Source organism: Cricetulus griseus, chromosome 3 (genome assembly GCF_003668045.3).
Source record: "Cricetulus griseus strain 17A/GY chromosome 3, alternate assembly CriGri-PICRH-1.0, whole genome shotgun sequence".
Lineage (NCBI taxonomy): Eukaryota > Metazoa > Chordata > Mammalia > Rodentia > Cricetidae > Cricetulus > Cricetulus griseus.
Window position 1 is genome coordinate 50,345,271 of NC_048596.1, and position 19,294 is coordinate 50,364,564.

Genomic DNA, 19,294 nt, shown 5'->3' on the forward strand with positions numbered 1-19,294 from the left:
CATGCCTCCCTCCTCTTACGAGACTTTGCTTTGCAGCCCAGGTCAGCTTTGTACTCATGCAAGTATCTTGCCTCGGGCTTCTGACTGTTGGCATTATGGACTCGGCCACCACACCTACTTCAATCTCTCTTATCTTTTGGACAAGCCTTTTTTGTTTGAATATCTGACCCCCCAATACCCGCTCCAAGCCAAAGAAGCCTCACACTCCTTGAGTATGGAGTTGGTGGAGGGAAGACAGGATGCTTCTGATGGATGTCAGCACCGGATGAGATGAGGATGCCATGGAAGGGACTGTGGGAATGGCATTCCCTCCCTGAACCAGTATTTCCCTTTGCACCAACGTCATAAGGAGCTAGGGAGCCCGAAGTCTGGAAAGGGCCGCAGAAGAGGCCAGGCAGGGCCTCTGGCTAACCGTGTGTGTCTTGACCCTTTTACCTCTCTTAACCTCAGGCTCTTCATTTTGAAGTTAGCTATATCAGTATCATAGAATTGTGAAACTTTAGTGAACAGGGCCCCTCTCCCTAATCCTTTGGTATCAGTGTCTTTCTTTCCTGTAGTTGGGCTTTTATTGCTTCCATGTTTCCCAACCAAGCTGTGTGCTCCTCCTCAGTCCAAGACAAGAATGATGTCCAGTCCATCTTGGCATCCTCCCCTGTGGCCACCCCCGCGGCACTTAGCACGAGGAAGAAAGCAGAGATTCTACGGTTCTTTTCCAAGATGTTCTAATGAAAGGAAGGATTCAGAGTCCTGGTTAAAGAGAGACCCGCTCCTGGTTCCTCTCTCTAGGGAGGCTGCAGGAGAGTAACAAACAATGCGAATCGCGCAGACAATGTAAGATAGCGGAGTCTCAGTCCCAGCTTGCCAGAGAGGGACTTCACCTAACAGTCCAGCCGGAGGCCGTGCGCTGCTCACCATAGCCGCTGCGCCTCCTTTGTGCTGTATCAGGTGCAAATCCCTGGAGCGCGGGCTGTGCGCGCTCGCGCTTTGAAGCGCGCACAGAAAAGCCCAGCCTCCGCCCCTGCTCGCCCTCCCAGATCCTCTAAGATCTACTCGGCTTCCCCCGCTCCAGCCAGCGAAGGGAGGAGGTCGGACACGTAGCCGGCCTCCCAGCAGGGCTTGACTCCGTGCGGGCGGGCGAGAGGGAGGGGGAGCCTGGGACCCGCCGCTCCAGCCCGCTGGCCTTCGAAAGATCCTCCTGGGCCAATGGCAGGCGGGGCGACGAGCCCTGATTGGTGCAGGCGCTCTGCTGATCACTGTGGAAACCCGGGTGGCGGGGAACTCGGGAGGATGCGGAGCCCGGAGCGGGGGGAGTCTGAGGGGTGGGGGGAGGAGGCATCGAGGCTCTGAGCTACCCTGGAGTTTTCACCAAAGGCAAAAGTCCACAGCAGGCGGACCGAGGGTGGGGCGGAGGAAGAGGACCGCTTGGGGGCACTGGGAAGCTAAGGGTACTCCAGAGGGAAGGCAGGGATACTGGCTAGCCAGTAAAGGCGAGGAGGAGCGAAGGCGAGGGGAGGAGGCGCGGTGGGAGGAGGAGTAGAAGACAAAAGCCGAAAGCGAGGAGGGCGCCGACCGCACACTGCGGCCGAGAGAGGGACCGTCTGTGCTGCAAGTCGCGGACTCCCGGAGGCTGTAGCGCACGGGGCATCTGGGTGGACAGGCAGGATGGGGAAGGGAGGTAACCAGGGTGAGGGGAGCACGGAGCGCCAGGTTCCGATGCCCACCTTCCGCTGGGAGGAGATTCAGAAGCACAACCTGCGCACGGACCAGTGGCTCGTCATCGACCGCAAGGTCTACAACGTCACCAAATGGTCCAAGAGGCACCCGGGGGGCCACCGGGTCATCGGACACTATTCAGGAGAAGATGCTACGGTAAGGGTCTGGGGGTGCCAGCCACCCTTGTCTGCTGCAGGCCGGTGTCAGGAACTCGGGGTCCTTGGGCGCCAAACAGATCTCCAGTTCTGAATGGAGCGCAGGACGTCCAGGAGGGAAAGAAAGTGTACCTGCTGCTCTCATCTTGCGCCCGGAATCGTCCTTCTCTGGGCCAGCTGGGCAGACTTGGGCCGAGCCTTTTGGACCCGGGGCTTTAGCACCTCTGTGGAAGTCCCATCAGTGGCAAACTGTGCCCGGTGCATGTCCACAGCGCGTACTGCGCGCGGGTACAGCTGGAGCCAGGGACTCTCCCAAGGGGGCGCTCCGGCCTCCGTGCTTTGGCGCTCCCCATGTGGAAGATGGCCACCCCTGGGCGCCGGGAGAGGAGCCTGAGAGCGGGCAGCCATATGTGGGACTCTCCTGCCAGACCAGGGGGGCGGAGAAGGAAAGCTGGTTTCTGGCCAGGACTCGCTCCTGCTTGGACTCCTGTCTGAGAAGGTCCACAATGGCTGCCCGACAGAGACTGCCCAGTAGCTCAGGTTCCCACGCTCCCGAGGATTATCCCGACTCACTCCAAGTGCCAGCCTTCTGGGAAACCCTGGTGGGGAATTGATGGAAGGCGAATGGGTTGGCTTTTGCAAAGTCCAGATCCAGAAGGGGATCTAGAAGGTGAATTTGGTAGCACCGAGACTGGCTTGGCAACAGGTCCTTCTGCCTCTGGGGTTACTCTCGGACATTCAACTCAATAGCCCTCTGTTTTTAAGTCCTGCCAGAATCGCCCTTCTTTCTTGCACTTCTGGAGGTTGTTGGAAACGGGGGACCTCTCTGGAACCAAGGCTGCCCTTATGCACACCAAATGTGTAGCTCAGCAATTGCATAGAACCCCAAGCCATGCCTGGCCCCACCCCCAACCGTAAAGGATTGTGTGGTCGGGTGGGTAAGAGGAAAAGCAAAGTCAAGGAGAAAGATGGGACCGTTTTGGCGGTGGTGGTGAGCTGAAGGCAGAGGAAAAGATCGAGGCTGGAGAGAACTTGGGAAAGATGTTTGGGAAGAGGCGAGAAGAGGGATGAACTCAGAACGCATTCCACCTGAAAGTCCAGGGCACTGACCTGCTTCTGGGCTTTGGTTGTGCAAGTTTGTTAGTTTCAATTCGTAACTTCCACCTCTTTTCTTCTCTTTGAGATCAGCCTAGGTAGCCATACTCTAAACTAATCAATGGACTGGAGGCTTTGATCAACAGGATACAATCTTACTCAAGACTGAGGAGAGAACTGGCATTATTCATTCTGCCTAAAGCCTATTTTCCTTGCTTGTGGACTCTGCTTAAGCCCATGGGACTGGTGCTGCTAATCACACCTTAGGTGGGTGTAAGCTTTTCATACTCCTTGAGTGTCCTAGCTTGGACCTTTCCACAACCAGAGAGGACCTTGGCTTCCCATTGAGAAGATGTCCTAGCACCACTGTTATGTGGTGCTAGTCTGTGCATGACTCTGTAGGTGAATCATAAAGGCTTCCTCCCTTCTCATCAAAACATTTCCTAAAAAGCAAAACGATAAGTGTTTTGATCTGCTTATTCCATGTCGTAAGAGAAATAGGTTTTCTTGCGTGGAAGCTCAATCAGGCAACAACCTTGAACTTTGTAGTAGTTTGCTTAAGAAATCAGACATATTTCATCCTTAGTGTTTCCCTGACCCAGTTCCTTCCAAATGCCTGTGCTCAGAGCAAAGCCGTCAGATACCTGGATGGCTAAAAGCTCCTGCATGCTAAAAGCCTGATATGCTGTTCACTGCTGACCTCATTGTTTTCGGTGTCATTTTCATTGATTGTGAGTCTACTGTCTGGGATGTTAATCGTCCCATGATAGGAAAGGTAAGGTGGGACTCAGTGTAGGCAGTAGATGTGATCACTGGGAGTGACCCATACATGGTCTCACCAGATCAAGACACCCCCCCACCCTCACCCCACCCCAGTGAGCACCAGATACACACAATGGAGAGTTATTAGAAAAGCACGAGGAATGGAACAACTAGAATGTAAAGTACTTGAGAAAGGGAGAAGAAAACCAAGTAATTTGAAGCAAGCTCATTTGATGCCACAACCAAAGTCTTCCCAAATAAGACTTTTGGGGATGCAAAACACACTCCCTGGAGATAGAGTTGGAGGGCAGTGAAGTAAGCAGTGATATTTTCTTTGGCACACACCCCCCCTTTCTTTTTATACCGTCTGAGACCAGGTTGGAAAAAGGTCTTGGGCAACAAGAAGATCTTCAAAGGGAACTTCAAGAGCAGGAATCCTTCCCCAGGTTGTTTTGCAAGTAGCTTTGCCCCTTAGTGGCCTTGCTTTCTTTTCAGAGCTTGAAGGGAATGATGGAGGATGCAGTGAGGTTTGGGGAGACTGGCCAACAGATGGAGGCTGGATCCCAAGAGCACTTTCATTGCCGTCTGTCCAAGGATATCTGTGATGTCTTGGCAAGAGGCTGGAAGGGGAGGCCAGGAGTCAAGGAAGCCGTTTTGAGGAGAATCTAGGTGTCCAGTGGAGAATCTTCTGTTTCTGAAGAAAACACCTCAGAGTGCTCACTTCTTCCCTAGAAGGATGGAGCAGTTGTCATTTGGCCCTTCTGTAGTCAGACCCTGGCCTTACTTGTACTTGTAAAAGTCACTTAGTATGGGGCTGGAGAGATGGGTTCAATTCCCAGCAGCCACATGGCTGCTCACACACCTGTCTGTAACTCTAGTTCCAGAGTTTCTGACACCTCACAGAGACATACATACATGCAGGCAAAACACCAACGAACATAAATAAAAATAAAGAAAAAGATTGAAAAACAAAAGTCACTTAGTGGCATGTGCCCAGAGCCCCAGCTACTCAGAAGGCTGAAGAGGATCACTTGAGCCCAAAGTTTTGAGACCAGCCTGGGTACCACAGTGAGATTATGCCCCTAAAAACAGTGAAGTTTTGCAGCTCATAAGCCCATTGGTATATGCTGTCTCATTTAATTCTCAGATCAGCCCTGCTACTGTCCTGTCCCGAGGCTCAGAAACCCTGCTCAGGTGTTCAGCGGGAGTTGCTGGCACCAAGTCCGACAGCCTCACCTTCCTCTCTCTCTCCTCCCCACTCCTCTTTTTTTTACATCTTTAGTCATTTCCTGATGGTCCCCCAGAGTGTCTCCTGTTTTAGATTTGCTGTAGGCACAAAGAACTGTCACCCATGCCCCAGCATGGGAATCTGATCAGTGTGAAATGAGCCCCACTTGTGAATTTTCATTTTCAGCAAGAGCTCATCAAACATTCATTAATCGTCTCCATGGCTCCGAGCTGGGCTCTGAGCAGGGCCTCAGCAAAAAAATGAATAATTCAGACAGTGACCTGCATCCACTGGATTGGGTCCCTCCCACTTTTTCTCTTTCTCAGACTGGGGCTTGAACTTGGATCCTCCAGTTCCAGATAATCACTTCTCCTCCAGCCTGCCTTGTTTTGTCTATACTTTTTGACTCATCTGCCTTGCTTACTTACCTCTTGGAGTCAAAGAAAGGCAAAGGGGACCAGAGGTGGGTTCTGTCATTCAGCCTCTCTTATATTGTGCTTGTAAAAAAGCAGCAGCAGTTGAGAAAATGGAATTTTGCCCCTGACAGTGTATGAGGGTCAGGTTATCAGAGAACCCAAGGTGGGAGTTTCTAGGCCTGGAGGGCAGCTCTCTCTCCTCAGCTGAGTAGGAGCCATGCGACTCCTGCCCACTGCATTTTGGTGGGAGGAAGACACCATATGCAGCCCCAGCATCCCCTTATAGTGATGCTAATAAAATACAAATGGAATTGAGCTGGGGAGATGGCTTAATAGCTAAAATGCTTGCTGCCCAACTGTGAGAATGAAGCACGGATCCCAGAACCCACGTAAATACCAGGGGTGGGGGGTGGGGTGGGGGGAGCAGTTGATTTGTAATTCTAGCCTCTGAATGCAGAGGGATGGGATCCCCAGAGCACGCTGACTAGTGAGACTAAGCATACCAGTGAGCTCTGAGTTTGATTTCGAAGCCCTGCCTTGGTTAGTAAAGTGCAAGAGCAACTGAGGATGATTCTCAACATTAACCTTGGACCTCCATATGTATGTGCACGAGTGCACATACACACATACATGAAGGGGGAAAACGGAAATGGCATCACATCTTCATGCCCCGTCTGCATCTGTGGGGACTTACTTCCTGTGCAGCCAGGGAAGTCCACATATCCTGTTTTTTTGTTTGTTTGTTTGTTTTGTTTTGTTTGTTTGTTTGTTTTGGGGGGTGGTTTCGACACAAGGTTTCTCTGTGGCTTTGGATTCTGTCCTGGAACTAGCTCTTGTAGACCAAGCTGGCCTCAAACTCACAGAGATCCGCCTGCCTCTGCCTCCCAAGTGCTGGGATTAAAGGCGTGTGCCACCAACGTCCGGCTCCACACATCCTGTGTTAGCAGATATTCTCTTACCAAGGGGCTCATGGACCACTGAATGCTGTCTACCTATTCAGCCTCTTCTTGGAGGGGACACAAAGAAAGTCAGAAACCAGTATCCCTGGTCTCTGCCATCTTTTTAAGTCTCCACCTGTGAGCTCCAGGTCCTTCCTGCTTTGAGAGGCATCTAGGAACCCTGGCTTACTGCAGGAAGCACTATGTGTCCTCACTTACTGAGCTTGGGCTTCTCAAGTCCCTGACCAGCTTCACCGGTATGGAAAGTTACTCTGTCACAGCTGTGCTGTGCGGAAGAGCCTGCACACCATCAGAAACAGGTGTGGGGGCCTTGAGCTCAGTGTGAGGACTACTCAGAGGTGGCAGAGGCAAGGAAGGTGTGCCTAGAGACGGCAGCGGGATGGCTGAATAAGGACTAGCAGATGAACAGCAAGTGTAATGCTTAAGGATCTGGGCCTCTGACCCCACGAGGTGCCTGTTCAGATCTCCTGCACCTGTGTAACACTCCTTTCACCTTCCCGACTCTTGGCCTGCTTCCTAGAAAGACTTTGCTTCTCTCCCTGTCAGAGAAGGAGAGCCTGCTTCCAACTCTGGTTCCAAAACTATCATTTGGGTTGGCCTGGTCTTGCCTTGCACTGTGGCCCACTCTGCAACCTGGCATTCCTGTAACCAGACAGCTGTTGGGAATGACAGGGTTCAAGGCACATCTATGGCCCCTTGAAGGAGGGACATCTGAAGTGATCAGTTCCCAAAAAAGAGAAAGCTCATGTCAAGGGAGGTCTTTGTCCTAACAGCAGAAAAATCAGCAGTCAGCCATCTAGCCCAGGTTCTGCCCAGTCAACTCCTGGGTGTGACAGGAGGACACAACCTAGTCCTTCTCATCAATAAAGCAGGACCCTGAAAGGCTAGGCTGTAACTCAGTGTTTATTGCTTGTTTAGCATGTGCAAAGCCCCAGGTTTCATTTCTAGTACTGCACAAACAAAAGGCAACAACAAATGAGCTACCTGCCAGAGCTGGGTAAATAGTGGCTGATGACTCAGGCCACTCATGTGGCACGCCTCCTAGCCTATGAAATGACAACTAGACCCACCCCAGGGTGTGAGTGCCTAAAATGATGAAAAGTTCCCGTGTTCCAGAAGTATCAGTTGGGTTGTATAAAGATGACAGAGGGCAGAGTCTACACTGGACTACAGGATGGGAGCATATCCTGGAATAGAGGTTCACAGCCACTGGGCCCTGGGGTTCTTGAAGCCCTGTGAACGAACACTCTTGTGAAGCAGGTGTGGGAATGGTCACAACAGCCTACATGTGGTCCTTTCTCCTCTAGGTGACAGGCTTTACATTAAGAGTGCCATTTTGCACATTATGCAGTTTTGTGTGCTTGCTTTTTGAGACAGGGTTTCATGTATTTCAGGCTGGCTTCAAACTGAGAACAGCTTAAACTTCTGGCCCTCCTGTCTCCACCTCCACACCTGGTTTGTGCCATGCTGGGGCTTGAACCCAGGGTTCTGTGCACAATAGGCAATCACTGTCCCTGGAGAGCTATATCTGCAGTTTATATGTGTATGTGGTGTGTGTGTGTGTGTGTGTGTGTGTGTGTGTGTGTGCGCGCGCGCTCTTGTGGAGGCCAGAATTGATATCAGGTACCTTCCGCTATTGCTGTCCATTTTATTTACTGAAGCAGGATGTTGCTCTTGCTCTTGCTCTGGGGATCTCAGGTCTCCATATCCTCGGTGCTAGTATTACTGGCAGGCTGGATTTTATGAGTGCTGGGGGTCCTATGCCAGGCCTCATAGTTGCATGCCAAGAACTTAATCCACTGAGCCATCTATCTCCCTAGCCCCCCAGTTAGTGGTCCTGATGTTGATATAGACAAGAGGAAACCGAGAAGCCTAAAACTGGGGAGGACTGGGAAAAGTTTCTGGCAGGTAACACTGAAGCAAGTTCTACACTTCTTGCTGTAGAACTTGATGTGGGAAGGAACTTGAGTCTGTTCTGGGAACGGCTATGCTGGCCGGAACAGTACGCTGGTCCTGTGGAGCACTCCACTCCTTTTTCTGAGTGGATTAGAGGCATGAAGGAAAGAAGCATTCCTGCTCTGCTCACCCAAATGCAGGACCTCATTGCCTGGAAGCTTTGAGGCCCTGAAAGGCCTTGGCTTTCTGCTGGGCGTGTGCCTATGTCCTTCACCTGATTTTAGGGAGCTGAGGCTATCCAGAGCCCTGTGCAAGTGGCTAAGGAGTAACTAAGGTCAAGACAGGGTTCTCATTTACCCCATACCTGGAGGCATCCTAGATGGACACAGCAGTGTGTGTGGGCAGGAAGAGCTTAGGTGAATGAAGGCACTTGCTAGCTACCAAACTTTACCTTTACCTTTCAGCAAGTGGAGAGGAATCTTACTTTCCTGTCTATAGGGAGGGGATCCAGGCCTGAGCCTTGACTTTGGCAACTCTTGCTGGACTTTCTTCTCAGAGTATTGCTAGTTTTGTTTGTTTGTTTGGTTTTGTAGTTTTGTAGAGAAGCCTGAGCCTGGGGCTAGCAGAACTGGTCTACCCTCCTCACTGCCTGCCTGAGGCTCATGGGACAGCTGGTTTCTCTCTCTGATAAGACCCTTGGGTTTGATCTAGCCCCTTGTTTTAATCTTGCCCTTTCCACTCAGCTAGGGGAGATTTATTTGTTTTGTTTCCTTGTTTTTAAACTCTGCTTATTGTTCTCTTGTACGAAAATGTTACTTTGCAGGTTCACATAATGGCCTTGCTGGGATTACAGATGTGACCCTCTTTCTAAATGTGGAGGTTGAAAGATAAAGAAACACTGTCTCTTCTGAACCAAGAGTCACTAGTAGTAATGTTTGATCACATTTGCTTTGTCCTAATATGTAGACAATTTTCTTTTGAAATTAAGTTGTATCAAAACCAGGTGTGATGGTGCATGCCTTTAATCCCAGATAATCTGGGTTCAATTCCCAGCACCTACACGGTGGCTAACAACCATCTGTAACTCCAGTTTCAAGGTATCCAGTGCTTTCTTCTGACTTTCTTGGGATCCAGGCACACACATGATATGCATACATATATACAAGCCAAATACTCATACGCATAAAATAAAAATACCTAAAATTTTTTAAAAAGACACCAAAAAGTTGTAGCATCACGTGATGTCCCTAAATGCTTCCCAAGCCATAAGAGTGCTCTGTGATCATCATAACACCTCTGTCACAGTCACAAAAATAATTAGAAGCTGGAGTTGTGCTTCATCTGGTAGGGTGTTTGTCTAGCATGCTCCTGGATTCAGTCCCAAGCATTGCATAAACCAGGCATGGTGGCACACGCCTGTGGTCCCAACACTTGAGAGATTAAAGCAGGGAGATCGAGGTCATCTTTGCCTACATATGTGCTCATGGGCCAGCCTGGTTGACATGAAACCCTGCCTTACAAAATTAATAATCCCTTCTGGATCAAAAATCCAACGCCTGTTTTTCTTTTCACATCTACCTCACAAGAGTGTTGTGTAACTTCTGTTTTCCCTCCAGCCAGGAACTTTTCCTAGCGAAAGCTTGTGGTCTGTATGTCTCCATTTAGACCACTGTCCCCACACTCACATCTCCCCATCTCACTATGTCGGTTTTTCTGGTTGTTTTTCCTGGTACCATATGGCTTGTTCAACTCAATCCTGCAGTGCCTCAGTTTGAATGAGTGGTGGGAGGCAGGATAAACATGTAACTGGAGCATCCAGTTACACGCCCTGGGAGAGATGCTTGCTTTTGTGGAGATAATGTTTGTCATATATGTACTGTGTAGAAGAAGCTGGCAGAACCACTTCCCACATGACAATTATTTTCCTTCTTTATTCTTCTGGGTATTTACTAATGTTGCCAGAATTAAGCACATTTCACTTCATCTTCAGAACAAGAAAGGTTAAAATGTAGAATGTCATAGTAACGTTAGGGGAAGTTTGCAAACTCATGAAAATAAAACAGGGCATAACCCATGTCTTTAGCAATAGTTTAGATCCTCCCCACCCCCCAACCCTGTGGCAAGGTTTTGGGGAATTATTTTACATAGTTCCATGCTGTTTCTTTCTCCTGTTGTTGTTTAATGTCATCTAAGTACATTTTCCATGCCGTAGTCACTTCCTAAATGTTAGGGATCCAGCTGAGGGCCTCACACATGCTGGGCAAGCATTTTTTATCACTGAGTTAAACCCCCACCCTGGGTCTTATCTCTTCATTGATAATTGTGACTATGTGGATGAGGAGCTCTCTGGAGTGGTGGGTGGTGTAGTTTGTGCACTGTGAAAGACACTCAACTCAGGAGCAGGCCAGGGCTGTCTTCCCTGAGTCCTGTGCCTACCTGCTACACCTCCCTGGAGACCTGTCTGTCCACAGACCCTTGACCAACTCGGCAGGCCTGGTGCCAGTGCAGCAGCTCAGGATGGTTACTGTTTGCAGCTGGAGTCCGGCAATAAGAATGAGTCTGGAGTGAGCTCTTGCGGCTGGGTGGTGGGAAGCCCCGCTTGCTGTCTGAGCAGAGACTCTGCTAATAAAGCACCAGCCTTCCCGGAGTGGGAGGAGCCAGCTTTACCACCTTTTTCTCTACTTCCCAGGATGCCTTCCGTGCCTTCCACCTGGACCTTGACTTCGTGGGCAAGTTCTTAAAGCCCCTGCTGATTGGTGAGCTGGCCCCAGAGGAGCCCAGCCTGGACCGGGGCAAGAGCGTGAGTGGGATTGTAAACTTGAGGGAAGTGGGATGAGGCTGGGCGGACGGTAGGGGTGAGAGTACTTTCTCCTCAGGACCCCACTGTCAGGGCTGTGACAGGAGAGTCCTTGAGCCTGTCCAGGAGAATGGCCTCAGAGTGTCTCCTGGGAGCCACCAGCTGGGTGATAACTAATGGCATCCAACTGGACTCTTTGCCCCTCCCCTTCTTTACTCAAAGCTGCCAGATGTTGGTCTGGTACACAACTATCTAAGAAAGGGCAGAAACAGTGAGACAGTATCGGCGAATGAAAAGTGTGGCTGTTTGAAATGAGCAGGACCCCTCATTTGTCACTGAGTCAGACACCCTACTGAGTGCCGGGCTTTAAAGAGCAGTATGTACAAATCAGTCCCCAGGTCTCACCAGCTGACCACTCAGTGGTAAAGCCGCTTATAGAGCAGGCCTGGCATGCATGATGGAGATGTGTCGAACAGCATGTTTTAGAGTTTCTTTAACCCCGAGGGTCCCTCCCTTCTCCTCCCCTCAATCCTTTGCCTTTCCCTACTAGAGTTACCCATCTCCCGGAGACTAGGCTTCTCCTGGCCCTAAGCAGGTACCCATCCCTGTGTCCTGAGCCTGTTGGCCTGGCATCTTATAGGGTGGGCTGGTTCAGGTCCTCAGAGGCACTCCATGGTCTCAGAGCTGAGAGACTTTCACCTTCAACAGGCAACTTTGTGTGGCCTTAGTGAAGCAGGAGAGGGTGGGCCACCGCCACCCCTGCCTGTCCTAGAGAGATGGTACCTCAGACTGCTGTCTAGGGAGAGATGTTTCTTGAGGGAAATGATTTCCCTGGTCTGAGACCAGGTTGGCCCCTCTTACTTCCTGCCTGAGCTGGAGTAATTCTTAACTAGCCCCTACCTCAGAGTCCCAGCAAAGCCTGTCTGGAAGGACACAGGCTCTTTCCTGGCCTGGATTCTTGGTTGGTCCTCCATAGAGGACTCTCTGCATCCTGGGCCCCCATACTTGATACTCACTGTGACTTCTCTGGCATCCTTAGTGTTCATGAGCAGGACCCCATCCTGCACCTGCACAGAGTCAGACAGTGAAGAATGCAAGTGCTCTCTTTTGAGGCATAGAGGCCTTGGCATGCCAAGCAATTGCACTATTGCAAAACTAGCTTCATCATCCAGTTCTAGAACTTTCATATCCTCTCCAACTGATATTCTGTGACCTTAACAACAGTTCCTCACTCCCTTCAGGAACTGCCAGAAACCATTCCGTTGTCTGCAAAGCATGTGACTCCTCCAGGCACAAATCATGCTGTATTTGTCCTTTACAAAATTGTGTTAGTGTATATCTTCATTGTTTTTGTTTTCTTTATTGTTTTGATATAGGGCCTCATGTAGCCCAGGCTAGCCTCGAACTCCTGACCCTACTACTTTCTCAAATGCTGGGATTGTGTGCTGTCACACCTGGCAACTTGTGTATGTCGATTGTACAGAATAATAAGTTTCGTTCTGATATCGTCGTGCAAGCATCTGTTCTTTTATAATTGGCCTATTTCATTTAGCATGAACTTCATTCACGATAGGACACATTGTAGCAGCATGACAAATTTTTCTTTGTTTTTAAGGCTGAACAGTTTATGTGCAGAACACAGTCAGGTATACTCAACCTGCAGCCTAACACAAAATTGTAAACTTACTTAAAACACTACCAAGTGTGTGCATGTGTGTGTGTTGGGGGGGGGTTGTAACTTGAATTAGAAAAAGTTCTCAAGTGTGGACTTTGTAGACGACAACATTGTGTTGCAATGTCAAAAGGATACATATACCTAGAACTTAGCTCCTCAACCTCACTGAATTTTTGGATTGTTTCTACATTTTTCTAAAAAATGTGTGTGTGTGTGTGTGTGTGTGTGTGTGTGTGTGTGTGTGTGTGTGTGTACACATGTACATGTGGATGCCTATGGAGGCCCAAAGAGGGCATCAGATCCCCTGGAGCTGTAATTACAGACAGCTGTGAGTGGCTCTATGTGGATGCCAGGAACAGAACTTCAGTCCTCTGTGAGAGCTACAGTCACTCTTAACCATTGATCCAGTTCTCCAGCTCCAGTTTCTGTTTTTTGCCTGTTGTGAATAATGCTTCTGAGAACACTGGTTTGGAGATTACAAGCTGCTTATTATTATTAATTGTTTTTATTGCACACGGCTATAGGAGGTCATTTTCACACACATATACAGTGTACTTGGAACGTATTGTCCCATTTCCTTCCATTCCCCTCCTAGCTCCTCCTTCTACCTCCTTTAGTCCCTTAATTCTTTTAACCTTTATTTTTATTTTATGTGTTCTGAATGTTCTGCCTGCAAGTATGTCTGTGTATCACATGCATGCAATACCCTTGGAGGCCAGAAGAGGGTGTTGGATGTCCCTGAGACTAGAGTTACAGACAGTTGAGAGCCAGCAACTGGATGCTGGGAATCAAACCCTTGTCCTCTGGAAGAGCAGCCAGTGCTCTTAACTAGAGTCATTTCTCCAGCCCTGTTAGTCAGTCTGGTTCCTATACAGCTTCATTTCTAGTTCAGTGTCATCTGTACATCTATGACGTATAGAATCCTTGAGAGAACTGAGAAAACAAAATATTTGTTTTCCTGAGACTGACTTAGATCACTTAGTATGATTAAAAACAGAAGCTTCTGAGTGCGACTCTTCTTTTGCCTCTTATCTAGCTGTGACGTATCTGCAATAATGGTGGCCGTTGCTGCATCTGGTGGCTGGGATCACACAGGGTTCAAGGAGCTCGCCACAGCTATAGCCTGTGCTGTGCTTGAACACACGTTCCCATGGAGGGTGTAGTGGCTGACTCTCTTTTATGTCCTTGCTTAACAGTCTCAGATCACTGAGGACTTCCGGGCCCTGAAGAAGACTGCTGAGGACATGAACCTGTTCAAAACCAACCACCTGTTTTTCTTTTTCCTCCTGTCCCACATCATCATCATGGAAAGCATCGCCTGGCTCATCCTCTCGTACTTTGGCAATGGCTGGATTCCAACCCTCATCTCTGCCTTTGTCCTTGCTACCTCTCAGGTGAGGCCTGACACCCTTGGCCATGATCTGAACATCCCCACGTTCTCAGCTCTCTCATGGCTATTTGCTGATGCTGCAATGACATCCCAGCCCTCTTTCCCCAGGCCCAAGCTGGATGGCTACAGCATGATTATGGCCATCTTTCTGTCTATAAGAAATCCATATGGAACCACATTGTCCACAAGTTTGTCATTGGCCACTTAAAGGTAAGTTTGGGGGTTAAGGGTGATTTGTCAGTAAGTAAATCACTTGGGAAGACCTGAGTTTGATACCCAGAACACATGTAAAAGTGCTGGTTATGGTGTCACATGCTTGTAATCCCAGCACTGGGGAGGCAGAGACAGGAGGATTCCTAGGGCTCACCAGCCAGGTGGTGTGAACTACTTGCTGAGCTCCAAGCCAGTGCGAGGCTCTGTTTCAAAGGAGATGGACAGTGTTCCTGAGGATGCCACCTAAGACTTCCCAGCCTCCTCGTGGGTATGCACACGTGTACAGCCTCCCCTCAAACATGCAGACACATGTGTACTCACATTGAAAATGGGAGGCTGGAGGATGGAGGGTTCTGTCACCAGCCTGGGTGACCACCCACCCCATTAGATTAATTCTCTGTAAATGGGAAATATCCTAAGTTAAAAACTTATGTAATTCCCCTAATCTACCAAACCTCACAGTTTAACAACAAAAGGCAATGTAAGGTGTTGGTTGTTTAATGATCTGTGGCTTGCTGCCATACAATCAAAAGCCATTGTAAGTCAAGAATTGTAAATCAACTCTACTGTCATTCTAGAAAGTAACATCAAAATGTTTAATACTTAACTAAACCAAAAGACTGAAGTTGTTTAAAATGGAGCAGTGAGTTGGTTCTGTTCAGATGAGGCCGTGGCCCAGGTAGAGGAGTTACAGCCAAGTGAGTCTATAAAGCCAAGCCTGCCAGTGACCTTGAGCTGATCTGATAGGTGTTACCTCAACTTGGGAAAGCATTTCTTGCCAACTGGACTCAGCGCTAAAACAAAGTACCAGATGCAAACAGTGTAAGAGAGGAAGGACTTCCTTCAGTGACTTATGGTTTCAGAAGTGTCACTCCACAGTCCTCAGCTCTGTTAATTCTGAGCCCGGAGTGAGGCAGAGTACCCTGCTGGTAGGAGCATGTGGCAGATGCTGCTTAAGACAAGCATGGGGAAGAAAGGGACCAGACACAACCCTCAAAGGTGCCGTCGTGTCCTCCCACCCCACCCCATCCATTGATCTACTTCTTCAATCTCAAGTTCTTACCATCTACTAAAATAATGCCATTGGCGTGGGTCTGAGGGGTCACCCTGCAAGTTCATGGAGATGTGCCATTCTCACACCATAGCATACTCTCTCAAACAAACCCCACTGTCTCCCATAGTCCATTCCAATTGCATATAGTTGCTTTCTCAGAAAAGCTAGGTCCCCAGACTTCTACCCTACTGTCTTCGGCTGGAGAAGAGCCCTATGCCCAGGTTAAATATCTCTGCTCTGTGGCCATGACCCCACTGCACCCTTGGTTTGCTATTGGATTGGATTGTGAGTGAGCCAGCAATGATCTGCTCAGCAGTTCCCAGCTAGCAGTTTACCTCGCCCTGAGCCTCAAAGGGCGGGGAACCTGGACTCTTCTTACCCTTAGAGGGTATCAACACAAGGGCTTTGTTGCATTTTGCACTGTCCTCTGTGGCCTAAAATCCTCCTCTGTGTAGGAAAGAAACATTTTACCTACTACCCCTGTTTTCCCCATGCCATGAACAAAGATGGACTGTGTCCTATTTCCAGTTTCTGGCAGGGGCTTGAAGGCCTTTTCCACCCCAAGGCCTTAAGTCCTTGAAGGCTCATAGCTTGAAACACAGCTCTTACATCAGACAGACAAGGACAGGACAGAGGGCTATAAAGCATTTGCTTGTGAAATTGGAATTCGGGGGGCTGGGGATGTAGCTCAGTTGGTAGAGTGTTTGCTGAGCATCTTGAAGCCCTGGGCTCTCTCTCTCTCTCTCTCTCTCTCTCTCTCTCTCTCTCTCTCTCTCTCTCTCTCTCTCTCTCATTTTTTTAGACATAGTCTCTCACTATATAGCCCTAACTGACCTACACTTCCCCATATAGATCAGGCTGGCCTCAAATTCACAGAGGTCCACCTGCCTCTGCCTCCTGAGTTCTAGGATTAAAGGCACACACTACCATGCCTGACTGATATATCATCCTTTAAATGATCAAGCCTTTAACTCTAGAACACCAAAAGATAAATTGCTCAAAAATTGAAAGGTCTGTTAAAATTATTTTAAATATAAATTATTTATATCAAAATGAAATGTATTATGCCTTTCCCTTATTAAGAAAAAAAAAAAAACTTTGTGGCTGTGGGGATTGAACTTGGGGCCTTGACACATTCGAGGTAAGTGCTCTACCACCAAGCTACAACTCCAGCCCTTTCATTATACTTTCATTTCAATGTAAGATAATGTAATTAAAAATAATTAAGTAGGGCAAGCTCAGAAAATGTCTCACTTGAAAAAAAAAAAAAAAGATAAGCCCCAAAGTAGATTTTGAAAGTATTATAGATGCATTTGCTAGGGTGTACACTTTTTCTCTTGACCCCAGCTGTAATCTGCCAACCCATCTCTTCTGGCTACTATTGTGCTTTGGAGTACTCTTCCAGATGTGGTGGCACACTGTGACCCAGTCCTAGTGTTTGGGAGGCCAAAGCAGTGTGAGCTCAGCTTGGCCTCGGATAAGCTCATTGTCTCTTGGCTCACCACGGCCTCCCCTGGGCCCAGCCCAGCAACTGGCTTGGAGCAGACACCATTCAGCCCTTATTCCGAGAATACAGACTCCCCAGACAGATTTGGCTTCACTGTGCTGTGGAGGAGAGATGGATGAAGGCTAAGTAGGACTTTGCCTGATGAAGAAGAATGAGAGGGACTTAAGGCAGGGCTGATGGCATGAACAGCCAAAATATCATGGTGTCTGGTCCCAAGTCCAGGGAGGGACTATGTACCCCACCTTGATGACCCTCATTCCTCCTTCCACTAATATCTCTAGGTTGGTGGGCTGTCAGCTGGCTTGCTTATTACATACTTGGCTCCTCAGTGTCTTTGTGTCAGGGACTTTTCCGTCTGATGCTTCTCTTGGGAATTTTGTTCCTTTTGACTTCGGATGCCAGTGTGTCCCTTGACTCCTTAGACCTGGGAGACCTGACATGCTGCTTTTTGCTGGGAGGGGTTTTGAAACCTGATGCCTACAAGAGACCAGAGGTCACTGCAAAGCCCACAGCTGTTGTTACTATTCCCACCCATGCCGTCAGTGTTCAGAAGCTGGGTCTGGATCCAAAACACTCCCCATGTGAGAAGCCTGTTTTGAGCAAATAGACCTTTTTGCAGATGGTCAGACCCTACCAAAGCGTAGAACCAGCTATCTATCAGTCAATGTTTTACCTGCTCCTAAAGGGACAGAAAAGACTTGGGCTACCTGGCCGCTGTGTTGAGTGACATACCTCTGAAGAAGGCTTTGAGAACTGGTGGCATAGCAGCCTGTGGCAGTCAAATAAATACATAAGTCTCCTTTCTGTGCTTCCTGTATTGTGGGACCAGGATGCCATCGAAATGTTGGCTCCTCCTGACTGTCCCCAGCTTTCACTGAAGGGGACTCATGGCAGGCAAGCAGCACTATATCAACTGAGATTCATTCTGTGAAAATTTGGGAGTCCCCCTCCCCTCCCCCCACCACTGCCATTCTCAACTGATTTTCTTTTTCTTTCTTTCTTTTTTTTTTGTAGGCTTATATTATTTTTTTCAGCATATGCAATTTGTACAAAATATTAGATTTCATCAGGGCATTTTCACCCAAGTGTACTTTTTCACCCTTTACCAGCCCCTCTTATCTCCTAACCCCCTCATGCTGGTTCTCACTCCTTCCCGATGGCCTCACTTCTACCTTCATGTCTTTATTTTTAAATCTAGAGTCCCTGTCTGAGAGAAAAATGGGTGGCAATTGTCTTTCTGAGTCAGGCTTGTTTCACTTAATGTGACCTCCAGTTCTGTTCCTTTTCCTGCAAATGTCATAATTTCATTCTTCATGGCCAAATCATATTCTGTTGGATATGTATGTATGTTTGTATGTATATGTATATGTATATGTATATGCAAATGCTTTCTCTCTGTCCATGCATTGACAGGTACCTGGGCAGATTCCATGACTCAGCTCTTATTGTTTGTTTGTTTGCTTATATTAGTGTGATGGGTCACCAGCATAGCTGAAGTTGACCTTGAACTCCTGATCCTCCTGCCTCTACCTCTCAAGTGCTGGAATTACAGGTGTGAGCCACTATGTCCAGGAGAGTTAGATGTTCTTAGTAGAGCTTCAATAAACATGAGTATCATGTACTGACTTAGAGTCTGTCTGTTATGTGTCCCAAGAGTGGCAGAGTTGTATCATGAAGTAGTTTTTGTTTTTTGAGGAACCCTTGTACTGTTTGCCATATTAGCCGGACTAATCTACATCCCCACTGGCAGTGACTAAGGTCCTACCTCCCAAACACACACATATCTGTCTGCAGCAGCATTTGTCCTTTGTTTTCTTGATGGTGACTGTTTTGACTGGGATGGGATGGAGTCTCAGTGTGGTGATTTGCATTTCCTTTGTTGCTAAGGATGATGAGTGTTTTTTGTTTTTTGTTTTTTAATAGACTATTTGTACTTGCTTCTCAGGCAACAGCCTCATAAATTCATCTCTCTATTTATTGAATGGGTTACTCATTCTCTTAGTGTCTCATTGTAGCCTTTTTATGTATTCTTCCCCTGTCAATAAATAGCTGGCAAAGCTTGTCTCCCTTCTGTCTCGCCACTGGCTGCTGTTTCCTTTCAATTCAGTGCCATCACACTTTTTGATTCTTGCTACAATCTGTCAGAAAATGGCTGCCTGGCATGCCTATACCTTGAAGTGCTTCCTTTTATTTTCCTCTGGTAGTTTCAGGTGTTACACGAAGGCCTTTGATCCATGGGAAAAACTTAAATAAAATAGTGGTTTTGAGATATTATATACACAGAGAGCTGTTTGCCCCTTTAAAGTGAACACTTGCAGTAACTGGGGGAATGTTCACAGATTATACATCTGGAGCACAATTTTAGAGCATATTCATCACCCTGAATAGGTTCTCACACATCTCCAGCCACCTCTCCAGTATCCCAACCTGTTTC

At 48.3% G+C, this 19,294-nt stretch overlaps 1 protein-coding gene across 1 annotated transcript in view; it reads left to right on the plus strand.

The window, feature by feature from the left end:
- Positions 1–1,662: 1,662 nt before the first annotated feature.
- Fads2 (fatty acid desaturase 2) overlaps positions 1,663–19,294 on the plus strand; it is a 39,354-nt gene continuing 21,722 nt past the window's right edge. Inside the window, exons 1-4 of the mRNA XM_027406731.2 lie at positions 1,663–1,869; positions 10,914–11,024; positions 13,893–14,090; positions 14,195–14,296. Of these exons, the coding sequence (XP_027262532.1) occupies positions 1,663–1,869; positions 10,914–11,024; positions 13,893–14,090; positions 14,195–14,296 (618 nt within the window). The remainder of the gene's footprint in view (positions 1,870–10,913; positions 11,025–13,892; positions 14,091–14,194; positions 14,297–19,294) is intronic.